General features: G+C 52.7%; 1 protein-coding gene across 3 annotated transcripts in view; it reads left to right on the forward strand.

Annotated features, from left to right (window-relative positions):
• The window catches only part of MORC2 (MORC family CW-type zinc finger 2), a 36,287-nt gene extending 17,493 nt beyond the window's left edge, over nucleotides 1–18,794 (forward strand). For 2 of the 3 annotated variants that reach the window (XM_006218047.4, XM_072953272.1), the window contains exons 6-26: nucleotides 1,117–1,225; nucleotides 4,457–4,616; nucleotides 4,731–4,842; nucleotides 5,252–5,377; nucleotides 5,848–5,927; nucleotides 6,591–6,673; nucleotides 7,203–7,288; nucleotides 8,422–8,562; nucleotides 8,655–8,809; nucleotides 8,900–9,028; nucleotides 9,535–9,640; nucleotides 9,929–10,061; nucleotides 11,189–11,263; nucleotides 11,350–11,730; nucleotides 12,280–12,411; nucleotides 12,792–12,846; nucleotides 13,237–13,378; nucleotides 13,462–13,686; nucleotides 13,779–13,872; nucleotides 17,100–17,288; nucleotides 18,514–18,794. In XM_006218047.4, the coding sequence (XP_006218109.1) occupies nucleotides 1,117–1,225; nucleotides 4,457–4,616; nucleotides 4,731–4,842; nucleotides 5,252–5,377; nucleotides 5,848–5,927; nucleotides 6,591–6,673; nucleotides 7,203–7,288; nucleotides 8,422–8,562; nucleotides 8,655–8,809; nucleotides 8,900–9,028; nucleotides 9,535–9,640; nucleotides 9,929–10,061; nucleotides 11,189–11,263; nucleotides 11,350–11,730; nucleotides 12,280–12,411; nucleotides 12,792–12,846; nucleotides 13,237–13,378; nucleotides 13,462–13,686; nucleotides 13,779–13,872; nucleotides 17,100–17,288; nucleotides 18,514–18,582 (2,782 nt within the window). In that variant the 3' untranslated portion in view covers nucleotides 18,583–18,794. The remainder of the gene's footprint in view (nucleotides 1–1,116; nucleotides 1,226–4,456; nucleotides 4,617–4,730; nucleotides 4,843–5,251; nucleotides 5,378–5,847; nucleotides 5,928–6,590; nucleotides 6,674–7,202; nucleotides 7,289–8,421; nucleotides 8,563–8,654; nucleotides 8,810–8,899; nucleotides 9,029–9,534; nucleotides 9,641–9,928; nucleotides 10,062–11,188; nucleotides 11,264–11,349; nucleotides 11,731–12,279; nucleotides 12,412–12,791; nucleotides 12,847–13,236; nucleotides 13,379–13,461; nucleotides 13,687–13,778; nucleotides 13,873–17,099; nucleotides 17,289–18,513) is intronic. The other variant, XM_015250999.3, reaches the window with a different exon arrangement.
• The last annotated feature ends 129 nt before the right edge of the window (nucleotides 18,795–18,923 follow it).

Here is an 18,923-nt window from a genome sequence, read left to right on the forward strand (position 1 = left end):
ACCAGAGGAGGAGGAGCAGAACTGGGCAGCCCCCAGGGTGCTCTGGGTGGTGTCCTGGAGTTTTCCTGAGCACTTGGGGAAATGGGACGTGGCATTCATTTGTGTGCCTGGGCTGTGTTTGTGCGTGGAGGAGAGTAATATGGCTTCCCAATGCCATCGCCCCTGGGGGTACTGGGAGGACTAATGAGGTGACAGCCATAAAGCCAGAAGTTGCTTCGAAGAAAGGAGCAAACAGCCCATCATCCAGTGGGCACCCCTCCCGCTGGTGCTTCATGTTCTGCCCTGCTCTGTGTTGCCCAGGAGGGCCTGTCCTTGCCTGCTCTCCAGAGGGTTAACAAGGCCAAATAGAGGTAGGAAACAGTAGATTTCATTCAGACTCTCCTTGTGGACGGCAGCCTCAGGGCACATTTCTCAGAAACCAGTTGCACCCTAAAGCAGGGGCCTGTCGCATGACAAGTTTGAGGTGTCAGAACGGTGCTGAGACACGATGGCTGTGATTACGGGGCGTGGGGCGATTGTAGGCCTCCTCCAGACTGTGAACAGGAAGGATGCTCTGTGTGGTTAGCCCTGCCTTTGGGTCATCCTGGTGTTTGAGGGCTTGTGAGTGCAGGCAGTGGGCTTTTCCCTTGATGGTGCTGCCGTTTGAGGAGTGAGTGGGAGGGGAGTTGGTGTCAGCAAGGAAGGACAGGTGAGGACTGGGTGTGCTCGGCGTGGAAGATGATGTGTTGAAGGTGTGGGTCACTGGAGTGAAACCTGGCGGTGCAGTTGGGGTGCAGCAGCCCTGGCGCAGCCAGGATGAGCCCAGAGCATGGGCGGCCACGGGAGGGTGAGACTCACAGGTCACTCACAGGTGGTGAGACAGCCTGGTGTGGGGGGTAAATGTGGTTGAGAAGGTGATAAGGAAAGACTGAGGCCAATGGAAGAGCAGAGGGGGCGAGTCAGGGGAGCATAGGGGGCGAGGGCTGTGGGCCTCAGCGCAGGGCCCTGGGAGCAAGGGAGGCCTTTAGGAGAGCCCTCTAGAGGCAGATTCAGTCATGTCCAGAGGGCGGACTTGCTTCTTTTTCAGGTGAGCTTTTGAACCCCTGGGAGAATAACCCACCTCTGCTTCCCTTTCAGGGGCTCCATGCGCATTGGGAAGGATTTTATCCTCTTCACCAAGAAGGAAGACACCATGACCTGTCTCTTCTTGTCGCGGACCTTTCACGAGGAGGAGGGCATTGATGAAGTGGGTCTCATCCTCGTGCTCCAAGTCACCATCCCATGTGTCCTGGTTCTGGGTCATTTGCCTGCTGGACTTATTTGTGTTGAGGATTGAAGCCCTGCCCCCCACTGAGGGATTAGCTGGTTGATTGGATGAACTGGTTGAGGGGGCAAGACAGGTATCTTAATGTGAGAGGAAGTAAAATCTCACAGCTTCTGAGAACAGTTGTCCTGGTTCTGAGACTGCGGCCATCAAGTGGCAGGGACCAAGAGGTGGCTCTGTGGGTCTCCTAGATCTGCAGCTAGAATTCAGTATGGGGTGGGGGGTGTCGCTGTGGAGAGCTGTTTTATCAGGAGGGGTATTTTGGGGGCTTCCCTGATTTGGGTGGAGACCCTAGCTGGTGATACTCTTAGGGACAGCCCTGTCTTTCCCGTGTGCTGGTTATTCCTTGGAATGTGCTGTGAGCGCATCTTCTAAGGGAATGAATGTGTTGCTCTAACCTTCTGTATCAGAAGCTACAAGTCATGAACCTATGAGGGCTGGGCAGGTAGTGGAGCAGGATCATGTTGGAAATATCGGTGTAAGTTCTTCACCAAGTGACATGTGATACTCAGCCCCAGCTGATTGTTGTTATGCTGGAAGACAGGCGTACTGAATCTAGAATACCCTGATTTTAAAACATTTTGGTAATTAATTATATAAGCTGAACACATGCACAGCTGACTCTGGGCCTGGTGGGTGGCTCAGATGTCTGCAGAGCTGGTCTGCTGAGGTCTGTACCGCATCGTGGGGAAGATCAGGGAAGCCCTTGGTCTGCCCAGGCTCAGACCAGACTCCTGCCTCCTTTCACGTGTGAGAAAGGAAGGCTAGAGCTTGTGAGAGGCTGAGAGGGTCTATGGAGAGAAACCCACCGCTGTCGTGTGAACTGGTGAATTCGGGCAGAGTTTCCACCTAATTCATCTGTGTTGGTTGGCTGGGGTTCACTTCGTACTGGCCTTGTTTAGATGTGGATCCTAAATCCTAGCAAATCAATTCATGTTGGGAATGAAAGGCACTTTTTCTGCCATCTTTACTTGGTAAGCCAGTGGGTTTGTTTGCCTTTTTGGTGGAGCATGTGTGTCGGTTCACTCAGTGGATATACTCAGCAGACTTGGAGTGAGAGGTGCTGAGCTGGAAGGCACTCTCCGGGAAGATGGGGCTGGAGGCTGTGTTTTCCAGAATGTTTCCTGATGGCCTGAGGGTGGTGGGAGGAGGGGGTATCTGTCGGTAGCAGTGGTCTGTTCAAGGCCCTGAGAGCTGGGAGAGCAGTGGGAAGGTGGTGGCCTCCAGAGAGCAGAGAAGGCTTGACCTTGTGCCTTGGGGAGTGTAGGGGACTTTAGTAAAAGCAGCTACTAAAGGGAATTTAAGCAGCGGTGTGGCAGTAGCAGATTCTCCTTGGAAAAAGTCAATTTGGTTATTGTGTGGTGACTGGAAGGTTTGCGGTGTCGGTGTCTGTGGCCTGGCACACAGATTTCCAGATTTGGTGCTTAATTAGTGGAAAGGAGAAAGGGCAGGAGGGGTCCTAGGTGACTCGGGTTCTGGTGGGGCAGGTGGGGCGTGGAGGATAGGCAGTTTGGAGAGTTAAGTCTGGGTCTGAAGCTCGGGGAAGTCCTGGATCTGGGATTCTTGGTAGCAGATAAGCTCACGTAAAAGAGCGTGTGGCCCAGGAAAAGGACCTGGGTCTCGGGCCCGCTGCGTGGGAAGGCCTGGGTGAAGGACGTGGCGTAAGAGGCCGAAGTGGCCAGAAGGGTAGGAGGAAAAGCTGGGCAGTGGGGACGCTGAAAGTAAAGAAGTATTCTAGAGGGGAGGTGGGGTGCCTAACGGGGTGAAGGCCCACAGTTAAAGTAACGCCATTGTCCCCTGGGGCTGCTGAGAGGAATGGTTGGTGTAGAGTGTGGTACAGGTGCATAGAACACAAGTGGAACTCAGATCCCCCGGTGGAGACACTAGGTTGAAATTTTTTCCTTACTTGGTGTTAGAAGGTTACTGTTTTGGATTGTACTCTAGTGTGCACTCGGCCAAGATTTCAGAATAAGATCATTCTCAGCTGGGTTGGAATGTGTCCAGACCAGCCCCAGAGCTGAATACTGCAGGCACGAAGTTTCTGAGAAACCAGTCAAGTAACTCAGAACTAGCAGTTTATCACCCCAGCACTTGTTAAAACACTGAGTCCCATTTCCTCAGGGCGGGCGGTCTGTGTGGAACCTCTCAGGTGCCTGGACTGGTTTGCTGGGCAGAGGAAATCCCAGGCCACAAGGCTGGGCAGCACGGGGAGGGGGGCCTGCATGTCGAGGCCTCTGGGGAAGGGGCATTTGAGGCAGTGTTTTTGAAGAATGAGTAGGATTTTCCCCCAGCTTTATTGAGGTATGATTGACAAGGTAAGGTTTTTTAAAGATTATTTAGATGTAGGATTAAACTCCATACGTGTGGAGGAGAATATTAAAACCTGTGTACAGTTGAGAGAGGAATTACAAAGCGGATCCCCACGTAGCCACCGTCCTGGACGGATGTGGATGTTCCCCTGTGCCCTGACCAGTCATACTCCTTGTTGTTCCTCGGAAGGAACCGCCCTCATGGGACTCTGGTGACGATTGTTTCCTTGTGTTTCTTGATAATTTTGTCACCTGTGTCTGCATGCTTGAATAATAGTTTAGTTTTGCCTACATGTGAATTTTATATAAATGGACTCATACTGTAGGTTTTTGTATTTTGCTTCTTCATGTACCATGTTTGTGAGATTCATCCACGTTGATGCCAGTAGCCATTTGCCCATGTTCATCACTCACAGTAATCCTTTTTGTGAAGACAGTATGGCTTAATTTGTCCACTCTGCGTGGATGTTAGTGTTCTTGCACATCTGCTGGTAGACACGTGCAGGAGAATCTCCTAGGATCTGTACCTGGGTGTGGAATTGCTGAGCTGTGTGTTACATTTATATGTATCTTCAGAGTCACTACATGCTTAGAGATACAGTTTCCTTAGTAGAAAGCGTAGAATTATTACCAAATTGGGAAATGACCAGGGACCTCCCAGGCCGGGAGCTGCCCACGCAGAGACCCCCCAGGCCATGAACCAGCGTAGCCGGGAGGACCTGGGAGTGTGAGGCTGTCTTGGCAGGAACCCCAGAGCCTCTGGTGCCAGGCGGGGGAGCTTGGGTGTCACCGTGGGGAGGGACGGGACGGACACACCAAGTGCCTGCCTGTTCTCTCTCCAAAGGTGATAGTCCCATTGCCCACCTGGAATGCGCGGACCCGCGAGCCTGTCACGGACAATGTGGAGAAGTTTGCCATCGAGACAGAACTAATCTACAAGTACTCTCCCTTCCGCAATGAGGAGGAAGTGATGACCCAGTTCATGAAGATTCCTGGGAACAGTGGTGAGTAGGCTTTGAGCCTGTAACCTGTAGAATCTAGGGGCTCCAGAGCCGTGAGTGGTGTGGGGGTCGGCTAGGGGTGCCTGGCAGAAGGAAAGGAGGATTTCTGTTCCCCAGGAACGCTGGTAATCATCTTCAACCTCAAGCTCATGGATAATGGAGAGCCGGAGCTAGACATAATCTCAAACCCAAGAGATATCCAGATGGCAGAGACTTCCCCGGAGGGCACGTGAGTATGGCTGGGAAGGGAGGATGAGGGGAGTGACTTGTGAGCTTGTTCCCTGAATTCCCCAGAGTCAGAGTTGATAAAGCTGAGAATGCCTGTCTTCCTGCCACAAGACAGAGGGATGGATGGAGGGCAGCAGTTCCTTAGCTATTGCAGATGAGGAGACTAGTGACCCCACACCCCAATTCCTTAATTTGACAGAGGAAGAAACAGAGACCTAGAGAGGGGAGAGGAGTTGCCTGGGCCGTGGCGGGCAGGGGGGCTGTGCCAGGTGTCTATGCCGGGGATGTGAGGGGGTGGGATGTGCTGTTTGGCAGCAGGAGAGGCCGAGATGTGAGGTGGAAAGGTGGCAGGCCCTTGGTTGGACTGGTGATGGGTGGCAACAGAGCCCTTCCTCTCCCCCTGCCTCCAGGAAACCAGAGCGCCGCTCCTTCCGCGCCTACGCCGCTGTGCTCTACATTGACCCCCGGATGAGGATCTTCCTCCACGGGCACAAGGTGCAGACCAAGAGGCTCTCCTGCTGCCTGTACAAGCCCAGGTAGGGGCCTGGTCACCCTGGCCTGCTATTTCCCTGGGGCGGAGGGTGGGGCCTGTCCATCCATCTTTTGGGCATCATTGGGAGTGTTGGCTGATAAGAGTCTCTGATGATGCCAACTGAGTTTAGGCCTTTCTTCGACTTGAGACTTACAGTGGACACCCTTCTGGGTCCTGAGGGAGGGACGAGGGTGGCTGACAGGCTGGAGAGGCTCGGTGAGTGTGCCGCCTGTGACATAGAGGGTGCCCGGCCTGGCCTCGGTCTTTAGAGGTTGCTCAGGAAAGCAGAGGCCCTGGCTGATTGCTGAGGTTGGCTTCTCCTGAGGAATTAGCAACACGCCTGGTGAGTGGCGTGGCTGCTTATCAGAGATGGGGCAGGGGGCAAGGGACTCAGGAGGGTGCAGAACAGTTGCTGTCTGGCCCCCCTGCTGTGTGGGCCCTCAGGTTGCTTCCCCTACCCCTGCCCCACTTCAGGATGTACAAATACACGTCCAGCCGGTTCAAGACCCGCGCGGAGCAGGAGGTGAAGAAAGCTGAGCATGTGGCGCGGATTGGTAATGACCCCGTGGGCAGGCGGGGTTGGCGGGGGTTGTCCGGGGGGACGTTGCTTGTGGCGAAAGCAGGATCCAGGCAAAATCTCTGTCCAGCACCCAAGGATAGGCTGTCCTGAGCCCTGGCCCAGTTCCTCTTGTACCCCTCCCGCCACGTTCCAGTCCCCTCAGCAGTTTTTCTGCCCAGGCTGCCTCTTCCTCAGCCATTTATAGGCACTTATCTAAAAAAGCAACATCAACTCCTTGACTTGCCTGCCTGGAGTGAAGAATCCCACGCTGTCCTCTGGCACAAATGCTTGCGAAATTGGTTCTTTTGACTCCAAGGCAAAAATCTCAAGGTTTCTCATGCTGACCAAGCTTCTTGACTGCTTGAAGGGGGAGTAATTGGCTGAGGACAAGGATAAGCTCTTGCTGAGGTTTTGACTCTGGTTGCCTTGGGCAATTTTTGACCTGTTCTGATTCATTTGTAAAGTTTGAAAAGCTTGTCCGTTTTTCTTGGGGCCTCCTTGGCTTTCCAGGCAGGGAGGCTGCCCTCCCTGCTCTCCCATTCCTTCCCTGGCAGTGTACACACGTCTTGTCCAGCGGGGTCTGCACTGTGGGGTCCAGAAGGGATGACTAAGAGTATGGCCCTTTGAATTCCTTATCATGGTTTCTTCTGGGTTTCAGCTGAAGAGAAGGCGCGGGAGGCAGAGAGCAAAGCCCGGACTTTAGAAGTGCGCCTGGGCGGCGACCTCACGCGGGACTCCAGGGTGAGGCCGCAGACCCCCGGCTCTCCCTGAGCATTGCTGCTGGTAGCATCCCTGTGCTGGCCTGGCCCAATCTCAGGCCAGTCAGGAACCCCTTGCCCTAACTCTGAAAAATGGGATATGACACTTCCATAATCACTGTCGAACATGCTGTGTGGGGAAAGCTTGGCTGATCACTTCAGCACCCCAGCAACCCCATGAGGTGGACACTGGGAGTATCCTCAGTTTACAGAGAAAAATTGAAGTGAAGAGCGTCCCTTGCCGCAGGGCAGTTCTCCACCCCTCCCCATGTGATGCACCCACTGTAGACTGCTGTTTCAGTTTTGGGTGTTTCCTCCCTAATGTTGGTGAATCCGGTCAAGTGAAGTAGAGCTTTTGACTTGGTCCCTAGCGAGGACCCTTTTCTGTGGAAAAGAAGTAATTTCCAGGTCTGGTTTTGCGTCCGTGTGATTTAAAGTGAGATGTCTTAGATGTTACAGCGCTGCCTACTGTGGCCCGAACACTCCTCACTCGGTGCTGGGTGCGTTTCCAGGTGATGCTGCGGCAGGTGCAGAACACAGCCATTACCCTGCGCAGGGAAGCCGACGTCAAGAAGCGGATCAAGGAGGCCAAGCAGCGGTGAGTGCCCAGCGGTGGCCTCGGGGCTTTTAAAACTATGTAGCTTTGGTACTGATTATTGACAGTTAAAGGGCTTGAGGAATCCCTCCCCGCCTGCGAGGTAGACGTTCTGTCACACACAGAGGGCTTTGAGAAAGCTGCTAATGTGATCCCAAGGGCTTGTCAGATGTCCCAGGAGAGGTTCCCCCAGCTCAGTGCCTCCTGAGCCAGGACAAGGGGGCAGAGCCAACACCATGTGTCGAACACAGAACCTTCCTCACTGGCAGCTCTCCCTCGCTCCGTCCCTTTCCTCTGTCTTCCCACCCCTTCTCTCCCTTCTCATTCCTTTCCCTCTGTCTTTCCTTTTTTTCCCTTTCCATTTAGAGGATGTATAAGATGCTTATTGGATACAACTTGTAAACTATAGAACATTTAAGAAATACAGTTGTAAACTCCCTTATACTTCTCCCACCTGGTGATATCTACCCTTAACTGTGTACCCCTGGTTATAGATGTGGACTGGTGCTGTAGGTTGAGGTGTTCCTTTTCATCCAGCCTGGGCGTGTGTCCTGGCTCCTTGCGTGACCTCTGTGCCCCTCCGTGTCTGGAGCCTCTCCAGGCTCTAGGTCTGAATCCCTGGTTGCCTCTTGGCCCCTCACCATAGCCATAGCTTTCGGGTTTCTTCCCATGAGTTTGGCCAGTGCTCATCCATCTGTTTTTCACCTTCCACTATTTTTTTTTTTATATTTATCACATGATGGTTTCTTCTCTCACATACTTGTTCATTGTTCTTAGGAATTTCTGCCTTTTTAAAATGTATTACTGTCGCACGGGTGGAGTAATTACGCAGAAAACCTTGTGTTTATCTCACTATGTGATGGTCTTTGCAGAGATTGGCAGCAGCTTCACAGAATCCCATTGATACTTCCATCCATCTCGTTTTGGTACCAAAAGCCAAAGTCTTGTGCTTTTAATTAGGGAGCTTAAAGTGACCACACAGAGCTTATCCTTATCAAGTCTGACAGGTTACACACTGAATGCAAACGCAAAACTTAAGTGTCTCAAGTTTAAGCTTAAGCTTAACACATCTTAAATACCATGGTGTTTGTGTGTTACTGGGTTGATCTGCTTGAATTTATCTTCTGTCTTCTCAGAGCACTTAAAGAACCTAAGGAACTGAACTTTGTTTTTGGGGTCAACATTGAACACCGGGACCTGGACGGCATGTTTATCTACAACTGTAGCCGCCTGATCAAGATGTATGAGAAAGTGGGCCCGCAGCTGGAAGGGGGCATGTGAGTGCCGCCCACGGAGAGCATCCAGCCCAAGACAGAATGTGGGAGGGTTGTGGCCAGAGGGGTGACAGAGCCCTGTCTTCCTTCTGTAGGGCATGCGGCGGAGTCGTTGGGGTGGTTGATGTGCCCTACCTGGTCCTGGAGCCTACACACAACAAGCAGGACTTCGCTGACGCCAAGGAGTACCGACACCTGCTGCGGGCGATGGGGGAGCACCTGGCACAGTACTGGAAGGACATCGCCATTGGTAACGCCCTTCCTCTTCACCTCCAGCCTTGGGACTCTCGCTACCTGAGGGGGCTGGCTCCTAGCTGATGTGTGGGTGTTTGCCTTCCAGCCCAGCGGGGAATCATCAAGTTCTGGGATGAGTTTGGTTACCTCTCTGCCAACTGGAACCAGCCCCCATCCAGTGAGCTGCGATATAAACGGCGGAGAGCTATGGAAATCCCAACCACCATCCAGTGTGGTGAGTTGGGGCTTGAAACCTCTTCCTGACTCCTTTCCGACATAGTCCCTGTGCTGGCCTCCTGACTGCACTGACATTCATGGACTTAACGGCCCCACTAAGGATATGAGTCTGTTTGGTGATGAGCCTGGGAACTCAGTCTCAGGGCTCTGCTGCATCCACCTGCCCCTCCAGAATGAGGCAGGGTGTCATCTAACCTGCCAGGTCTCACTCAGTTTGTACCACATTGGTAGAGGTGTGGTTGATGCCTGAGCCAGGACCGTCCTGGAGCAGGAGAGGGGTTGGGGCTGCTGAGAGTCTGTGATACAAAGTCTTCATCCTTGCTGAAATCACTGTCCCTGGGAAGAATGACTGTTCTGTAAGGCAGGCAGAGTTGGAGCCAGACTGAGGGTCTTCACATGAAAGGTTGGGGCATCTTTGCCTTGGGCCTGGCTGGGAGGAGCCTGATTGGGATTATTGGTGGTGGGCATGGCCAACGTTTCATGGGGGCGTTTTCTGTATCACAGATTTGTGCCTGAAGTGGCGGACGCTCCCCTTCCAGCTGAATTCTGTGGAAAAAGAGTACCCCGACACCTGGGTTTGCTCCATGAACCCAGATCCTGAGCAAGATCGGTGAGCACTTGCTCTGCCAGGGACTTGGTGGGCATCTTTCCAGCCCCCTGCTTTCTTCACTCTTCCACTGTGCTTCTTGAGGTCAATGCTCATAATCCTTACATCTCGGTTTTGCTGTACATAATGAGTGCCTGGAAATCAAAACAGAAGTGTGTCCTGCTTTGAGTATTAATTCTGTGCATTTGGAAACTCTGAAGAGGTTTCTCTGGTGAGAGATCTTGGGCTGGCTGAGGAGGAAGGACCCCGCCCTACCTGGACCATGCGCTCTCTAGCACTTTCTCTTTACAGATGTGAGGCTTCTGAACAGAAGCAGAAGGTGCCCCTGGGGACATTCAGAAAGGACATGAAGACACAGGAAGAGAAGCAGAAGCAACTGACAGAGAAAATTCGCCAGCAGCAGGAGAAGCTTGAGGCCCTGCAGGTGCGTGGGCAGGGGCAAGGGGGGCAGGAACCCTCAGTGGCTCCCCCGTTCCCTCAGGCTCAGTTCCACCCTCTTCTCACCCATGAGTGCTGCCACAACAGAAACTCCAGCCTCCAGACACGCTGACTTTTCTTTTAAAGAAACAATTTTGTTTATATATGACAAAGAGGCCCAGTTCATTTAGAGTGTTTTAAAACTCCAGAAAATGAATATATCTTAGAGGTAACTACCATTAACTATATATCCTTCCAACTTTTGATGACTACTGTATACACATAATAAGTACATGTATTTTTTTACTAGAAGTACAGAGATCATGACACCATTGTGTCATATCTTACAAGCACACACATTTTTTTTTGTGCATAATTATTTTGGAGGGATAATTTTCCAGAAGTGAATTTGAAAGAGTAAAAGGGGTTTTAAATTTTTATGGTTTTTTTTTTTAATAAGTGTTTCCAAATTATCCTCTAGAAGATGTATTATATCCTGTTTTTTTTTTTTTTACCAGCAGTATGGTTATTTTTAAATGTTTATACAAATTTGATAGGCAAAGATATACATCTTAGAATTTACATTTCATATTTCTAAAATTGAACAATTTTTTCATGTGTTTCTTTTATAACTATTCTTTTATTTCTGTTATTTTTTCTTTCATTAATATGTCAGAGTTTTTAAAAATATATATATACGTGTGTCATATCAACCCTTTATCATACTTATTACAAAGGCTTTTCCCTTTCTGGCTTCTGTACAGGAAGATGCTCTCGTTGACCCGAGTGCTGTGTGCATGCCTTCCCGTCTGCTGAATCCCACCTGTCTTTCCTGGCTTTGTCCGTCAGGGCTCTCCAACCTTATTTGTCTCATTTTATAGAAATTTAGTCCATTGACACTTTTTCTCAGTCTCTCAGTTGCTGGATTAATCACATAGAATCTTGTAATTTAGTGGTTTAATGTCCGTGTATTTTTGTCTCCCCAGTGAGAGAGGGAGGCTCGAAATAGTGGGACTGTGGCCTAGGTTTTCCTTCTTATTTGCCTGCTGTCCCAGACAGAGAGTAGGGATCCAAAGAATTTGCTTGAAAGTACCAAGATGTGCAAACAACATCCTCATCATGTTTACCCTGCAGAAAACCACACCCATCCGCTCCCAAGCTGACCTGAAGAAATTGCCCTTGGAAGTGACCACCAGACCTTCCACAGAGGTGAAGCCCGGGGTTAGGGGAGAGGCTTTTTCCTTAGGTGTCTTGTGCTGGGGTCAGAGTTCTCACTCTCTCTGGGCCTCTTTCAGGAACCTGCACGTAGACCGCAGCGTCCTCGGTCGCCTCCTTTACCTGCCGTGATCAAGAATGCCCCGAGCAGACCCCCTTCCTTGCAGGCTCCCAGGCCATCCAGCCAGCCCCGCAAGGCTCCCGTCAGCAGCAGCGCCCCAAAGCCTGCTGCCCTGGCAGCCCGGGAGGAGGCCAGCACCTCCAGGCTGCTTCAGCCACCTGAGGCTCCCCGAAAGCCTGCTAACACTCCGGGCAAGACTGCACCCCGGCCTGCCCCTCTGGTGCAGCCGCTGTCCCCATCTCTGGTGCCCAACTCCAAGAGCCCTCGGGAGGCCCCTGCCCCCAGAGCCATCAAGACTCCAGTGGTCAAGAAGCCAGAGCCACCCAGTAAAGTCTCCCTGGTGAGACGTTCTTCCTCCTCCAGCCCCGCCCACAGTGGTGTGGGAGTGGAGTTGGGCAGCGCTGGCTGCACTGGGGGGCCTTGGTGGAGAGCAGGCTCCCTGCCTGCCCCTGTGGAGGAGGAGTCTGATCACTAAAGGGACCCAGTTGGGAGCCCTGGAGGGACTGAGCTTGTTGGGAGCTCTTGGGTGCTCCCTCTGAGTTTCGGTCCTCCACAGACTTGAGTCCTCTCCACTGCTTGTCATGTCATGGGCAGAGGTTGGCATCTGGTGACAGCCTTGGTGGGCTGCAGCAGTGGCTGGTGCGGCTTGGGGAGGTCCCAGCTGGCCAGGCAGTCTCAGTAGGGAGTGAACTGAGAGGCTCATGTGCGAAGCTTTGAGCAGAAGTCCTCATGGGTGCGTGGGCTGGGGGTTGCTGTGCACCTAGTATTGTCAGGAGCTGAGCCCTGGCAGGGACTGACACACAACGCCACTATGAACCACTCCTTTAGGGATCTTCCGGCACCTCAAGGGCTGACAGGGCCCCTCACATCCCCTCTCCTCTTGCTGTAGGCCACTCCTGGTCGGAAGCGGAGTCTCGGGGTCTCTGATGAGGACGAAGCCGAGGAAGAGGCTGAGAGGAGGAAGGAGAGGTCCAAGCGGGGCAAGTTTGCTGTGAAGGAGGAGAAGAAGGACGTGAATGAGGTAAGTGGTGAGGTGCGGTTCTCAGAGCACCTCCCGTGACCTGTGATGGGAGGCTTCCAGAAGCCCAGTTCATCTCTGAAGGACTTGGTCACACAGCTGACTAGAAACATGGTGCCGGGTAGGATCTGAGTGAGGATGGCTTATGGCTGTAATCGCAGGTCTGAGGTCACTGACACAGATCTGCTTCTATGTGTCTGACACTCAGCCTCTCGCCTGCTCTCTCGTTTGTCGGGGTTTGTGGAGGCAGAAGCATAGTTAGTGGTTTAGAGAGAGGCTTCCAGTGAGGCCACATGAGGGGTGAGGTGGTGGCTGCTGACCCTGGGCAGATAGGCTGCTCCCAGGGTTGCGGGCAAGGCCTCTGACAGGCCCCGTTCTTGCAGCTGTCAGACAGTGCTGGTGAGGAGGACCCTGCTGATCTCAAGAGTGCTCAGAAAGGTGAGTTCAGGGAGGTACCCGCAGCCTGGGGGGGGACGTGGGGCCCCTCGGCCAGCAGCACCTTATCCCGAAGGCTCACGGAGGCTTTCCTGGCTCTGGGCTCTCTAATTCCGAGAAGAATTCTGAGGATGGCCCATCCTCGTGTTTATCTTTAGCATTAGTTCCTTGGTGTTCACCTCTGGCAGTCAATCATCCTGCTGCTCTGTGGCCCCCTCCTGACAGGCAGGGAGGGAGACCAGGGTGGCTGGGCTCCATGGCCCTGGCATTGCGGGTCAAGCTCCTAGGGGTTCTTGTTCCTGTGAACCTGGGATAACCTTTCTTGAGGTGGCCCTGGCTGGGTGGGGGGGCTCTAATCTGTTTTTCTGACTTCAGTCCTGTCTACACCTGCAGATAAAGGGCTGCACGTGGAGGTGCGTGTGAACAGGGAGTGGTACACAGGCCGTGTCACAGCTGTGGAGGTGGGCAAGAATGTGGTGCGGTGGAAGGTGAAATTTGACTACGTGCCCACGGACACAACTCCACGAGACCGCTGGTAACGCCCCTTCTGCGAGGCTGGGTTGACAGCAGTGGCCAGGGCAGGGGCAGGTGACACAAACGCTGTGTCCTCCTCCCTAGGGTGGAGAAAGGCAGCGAGGACGTGCGGTTGATGAAGCCCCCATCCCCCGAGTATCAGAGCCCAGACACACAGCAGGAGGGCGGGGAGGAGGAGGAGGCCACGGTGGCCCAGCAGGCTGTAGCCATGGCGGAGCCCTCCACTTCTGACTGCATTCGCATCGAGCCTGACACCACTGCCCCGAGCACCAACCACGAGACCATCGACCTGCTCGTCCAGATCCTTCGGTGCGTTGTCGTCCTGCTCCAGGGCCAGCGGTGGTTCTCCGTGCAACCCCATGCAATTCTGACTTCCTGACCCTACCTTTTTTCTTATTTAGGAATTGTTTGCGGTACTTCCTGCCTCCAAGTTTCCCCATCTCTAAGAAGGAGTTGAGTGCTATGAATTCAGATGAGCTAATATCTTTTCCGCTGGTGAGTCTGGCCAGACTTTTGATTTCTGACTCTGGTGCTTGGTGGGATTGCCGGTGCTCAGCTGTGCCCTCTTCCCCACTCTGCCAGCCTCCCTTTCTTCCACTGAGGGAAGGGAAAGGAAGCCTTCACCTTGTGGAGAAAGAAGCATCTTAGCTGGATGACTGGTATACAGCCGTGAGGTGCCAGGGCGGAATCCTCCCAGAAGGACGGCAGGCCCGGTGTGACTGAGGCAGGAAACAGTGAAGAGCTTAGGCTCAAAGTGCCTAAAACTTCACTCTCAGAGGGAGGTGGTGTGTGGAGATGAGCCCAGCAAATGTGGACGTGGTGCCTCAGTGCTGGAGCAGCAAAGGAGAGCCTGTAGAGACTGAATTTTCAGCAGATGTTTGGACACTAGACAGAGCTGTAAGGACTGTCGATGTGGGTGGGGGTGGTTGGCAGCCTGGGGAAGTGCGGGAGGGCAACCCAGTCTGAAGAAAACGTGGGTTTTAGCAAGTGTTTGTATGAGTGATGGAAGGTGTTTGAGGCAGAGGGACTTTTGTGAGCAAAGACCCTGGGATGAAAGGGCAGGTTGGGGCCCGAGGCAGGCAGCTGTCTGTCCGGTGAGCGCTTAGGGAGAAGGGGCCTCAGAGCCAGATGTGATGCCTCTGGAGCGCCCAGTCTTAGGCACAGTGGCTTAACTTTGTGTGACGTGGAGGCCCAGCAAAAGGTTTGAGCGGATGGAATTGTGGATCTGAACCATGTCTAGGGCAGGGGCCAACAGACTGTCCCTGTAGAGGGCCAGTTAGCAAGTATTTTCAGGCTTACAGGGCTGTAAGGTCTTTGGGGCAGCTGTTCAGCTCTGTGTCACAAACAGCATGTAGAGGAAGGGATGTGGCTGTGCTGATTGGGCCCATAGGCAGTAAGTGGTCAGCCGACCCTGCCCCTAGGAGGGTAACTGGTTCCTGGCAGGATGGGTGGAGGGGACAGGGAGGCTGGTCTGCCTGTAAGCAGTCAGGGCTGAGGGAGTGAGAAGCAGAGCCAGGGGTGGTGGGTGTGGACCAATGGATGAAGGCGTCATGTCAGGTCCTTCATTGACTGAAGGCAGGTGATGGGGGAGGAGGTAGAGGCCACACGCTTCCCTGGCTCACAGGCCTGTGGGAACTGGAGGTTGGTGACCGAGCTGTTAATTGGGAGAGAAAACAGAGGGTGGGGTAAGGAAAATGAGCTGTGACTCAGTTGTCTTGGGCCAGAGGTACTGGCACTACGTTTCTGGTGATGTCCACTGGGCAGGACACTGGGGACTAGCCCTTGGGAGGCGCGGGATGAGAAGGCCAGGGCCAGAGTGGGGACCTGGGAATTGTGTACATCAAGAGGATGTTTCTATGGTAGGAACAGCTTAAGTTTTCCAGGAGGCGTTTCTAGAGAGGACAGCTAGAACTGAATCTGCAGGATCGGTGTGTTTGACGGCAGCCCTGGGTGGCAGCTGCGTGCTTGATGAAGTTTGCCAGAGAGGGGTGAGCTTTAAAAAAAGGAAACAAGGTTAGGAGTTGAAGAAACTCTGGCTCAGAGACGTGAGCAGTGTGTTGTGATAGAGCCCAGATTTGAACTACTACTGAGGACAGACAGGGCCTTGCTTCCCTGTGAGACGAGGGTGCTGCCTCCTGGGGAGGCTGGAAGGCGGCTTCACAGGAAGCCATGGGCCTGGGCTCACGTCCTTGCTTGGGCTGCAGGCCTTCTTTGCAGACCCCAGGAGCAAATGGCTGAAGGGCCAGCCGGGCCAGCCTGGCGTCCTTCCTCAGGTTTGTTGCTCTCGCCTTAAAGTTGTTGCCAAATTCAGAGCAAAGCCTGGGTGCAGTGGGGTCTCTGCAGGGGGCCTGACTGCTCAGACCAGAGCACAGGCAGCAGGACTGAGCCTAAAATAGTCGGTTAGCTTATGCTTGTAGAAGGAGGTGAACCACTAATGCATCAGCCTAATAGCCTCCTAAGTGTAATGCCTAAAATAACTCTGGCTTTCATTTTTTTTTTAAGTTAGGGACACAGCTGAGTCTAATGTTCATTGTGTCCTTGACGGTTTGTAAATGACTGTCCTTTTTGCCATCCTGCTGGACCAGGAATTCCATAAAGCCCTCAGGGGTCCTGCAACTATAAGATTCAAATATGTGTATCTTTAAAAAAAGTAACAGCTGCATGTGAATCTATAATGACCTAAACATGAAAAAAATGTGAAAACAAATATGAATCATAGTTGGGCTCAAGACATGTTTTTCATTTTAATACTTTTGGAGCCTGCTTGAACATTTATTTTGTGTGGTAATTATTTTTTGTGCATAAGTTGAATTTTCTCTTGCAACCGTGGTTTACTAGTATAACATTCTAGATTGTAAATAGATTGTTCTAACACTTAAAACACAGCAGCCAGGAGGAGCCATTCACTGCTGGGTAGCTCATTCATCTTCACAGAAGTAAGTAAATGCTAGAGGTGGTGAGGCTGCAGTGGTTGGCCAGGACCGGTGGGTTCTGGGTCTGTGCTCATCAGAATGGCCTCATCATTCTCATTGGTGATTTGTGAGTAAATCATAATCTCATAACTTTGAGCTTTGAAAATATAAACAAAGAGATATTAACTAAATTGTTTTTACGTTGAGATTTATGTTGTAACCTTAATTTTAAACAAGTATTTTGCCACCTTCTAAAAGTTTGAAAACCTTATGTCTTGTTAACATTACTGCCCCACCCCTGGGAAGTGTCATGCACTCAGGGAAGACGATGAAAAGCTCTGATGCTGTGTAAACATACTGCACAAACCGAGGTGTCTGCTCTTGGAGGTTCTTGGTAAATACTTGCGGAAGAGCACTTTTGGTCTTGACGTTGTTGGTGTGACTTGGAAGCGGGTTGCTGGGAGGGCTGTGTGAAGTCAGAAAGGTATGACTGATCTGGGGAGTGGCCATCTCGTCCCTCTTGGGCCACCTGGGATGGTGAGTAGCATCATGTGACTCGCAGCGGCTGTCTGCCAGAGCACTCTGCTGAGTGCTTCACACATGAGCGCTCGTCTTCATCCTCGTGATGTCATGAGGTGGGCATCAAGGTCTGTCTTCTCTGGAGCAAGGAGATCATTACTTCTGTGTCTGACATCCCTTCAGACCCAGCTTCCTTGCGCTGAGCCAGTTGGGGACACCAGTGCCCATCTAGAAGGGCCCTGGGAACCCTTGTGAGCTCATGCGCTCACCCTCCGGCTCCCCTCCCAACAGAAAGAGTACTTCAAGCAGTATGAAGTGGGGCTCCAGAATCTGTGCCATTCCTACCAGAGCCGTGCTGACTCCCGGGCCAAGGCCTCCGAGGAGAGCCTGCGCACCTCCGAGAGGAAGCTCCGCGAGACAGAAGAGAAGCTGCAGAAGCTGAGGACCAACATCGTGGCACTCCTGCAAAAGGTGCAGGAGGTGAGCCAGGCAGCCCTCTCATTGCAGCTGGACCACGTGGTGTCTCAGGGAGGTGGGCCTGGGCACCTCTTGCTCCCTTCTCAATCACAGGAATCTGCGGTTCCAGCCCTAGCTGCACAGCATCCCAACCAGGAGGGCTGGACGTGGTGTAGCTGCCTGGGCCTCATCCCAGCCAGACCCACAGTATCATACTTTTGCCCTTGTTTAGACATTCTGACGTACAACCTGGTTTGAGAATCCTCCAAGCCATAAAACAGAAAGACCTTCTTGATTTTCCAGATGATGCCCAGATGGGATGGGGTAGCCCAGAAGCAGGTGTGCCCTGTAGAGTCTGTCTTTCATCCAGGCAGTAAACACTGAGGGTTTGCTCTGTGCCTGTCCTGTGGACCCCTGGTAAACCAGACAGGCAAGATAGGGTCCCTGTGCTCAGAGTCCAACAGGTGGAGGAGACTGGTGGGACATGCCGTGAAGTAAACACAAAAGAGACAGAAAGCAGGGAGGCCACTTTACTAGGGTGTTCAGGGGTGGCCTGTGGAGGTATTTGAGCTGAGAGCAGAGCCAGTCACACAGGAGTGGGATGTGGAAGTTCTGGGCAGAGGGAAGAGCTGGGCCCAAGGCCCAGGGCAGGGAGATAGAAGCGGTGGGGCCTGTATAGGGTTGGAAGTCACTGGAGGGGTGTGGTACCATCTAAACATTTTCAATCTAAGACATTTACTCTGGTTGGTTGTAGGAGGGCCTGGAGGGGGCAGAGGTTAGAATCCGGGACTCCGGTGAGGAGGTTCCCACAGTTGTCTGAGTGAGAGATTCTGGCGTGAACCTTGGATGATGACTGAGGAGGAAGAGAAGTGGGCAGATCTGTTAATACCTGAGGGAAGGGGAGGAAACAGGGTGATTGTTTTGATTTGTCTGGGCCCCTGGGTAGAGGGGAGGTGGTGGCCTGTACTGAGACTTGGAGCAACATGGGGTGGGTGGTGCTGTAGAGCTCTTGGGTGTAGTGAGTCTGGGAGGCCTGAAGCACATCTGAGGCAAGTGGGAATCTGGGGCAGAGGCAGGGCAGGAGCAAGAAATCTGGGTGTCATCTGTGCACAGAGGATGGGGCTGGGGGGAGCAGATGGTCAAGTTGGGGTGGGCCTGACAGGGTGGAGGGGAGAGAGGAAGGGACTTGAGCTCAGGCCTCATGGGCTGCGAGGAGGCCCCTGGCTGACCCTGCCCTACTCTGTTCCAGGACATAGACATTAACACAGACGACGAGCTGGATGCCTACATCGAGGACCTGATCACCAAGGGGGACTAAGGGGCCCAGAGCCAGAGATCAGCTTCCCTACCCCTAAAGGCAGAGCTCCTGGGGGTGGCGCTTCATTCACGGGTTGGTGGACTTACCTTGGTTTGACTCACGTGGGACATTTGTGCTTTTGGAGGGAAAGAGACTCTGATTCTTTGAATCTTCCTCCCTAAGTTTATAAATATTTATTTTTTAAAAGAAACAAGATGCTGTGCCTGCTGTGAGACCATACCTTTTTTGGTGACTCTTGGGCAAAGGACAGAGAGAACCAGGATGCCAAGTCCGAGCCACATCTGTTGGTTCCTGGCTCCTCAAGATGTGGCAAATCCAGCGCCTCTTGGAAGTTGGAGAGG

Source organism: Vicugna pacos, chromosome 32, assembly GCF_048564905.1.
Source record: "Vicugna pacos chromosome 32, VicPac4, whole genome shotgun sequence".
Classification (NCBI taxonomy): domain Eukaryota; kingdom Metazoa; phylum Chordata; class Mammalia; order Artiodactyla; family Camelidae; genus Vicugna; species Vicugna pacos.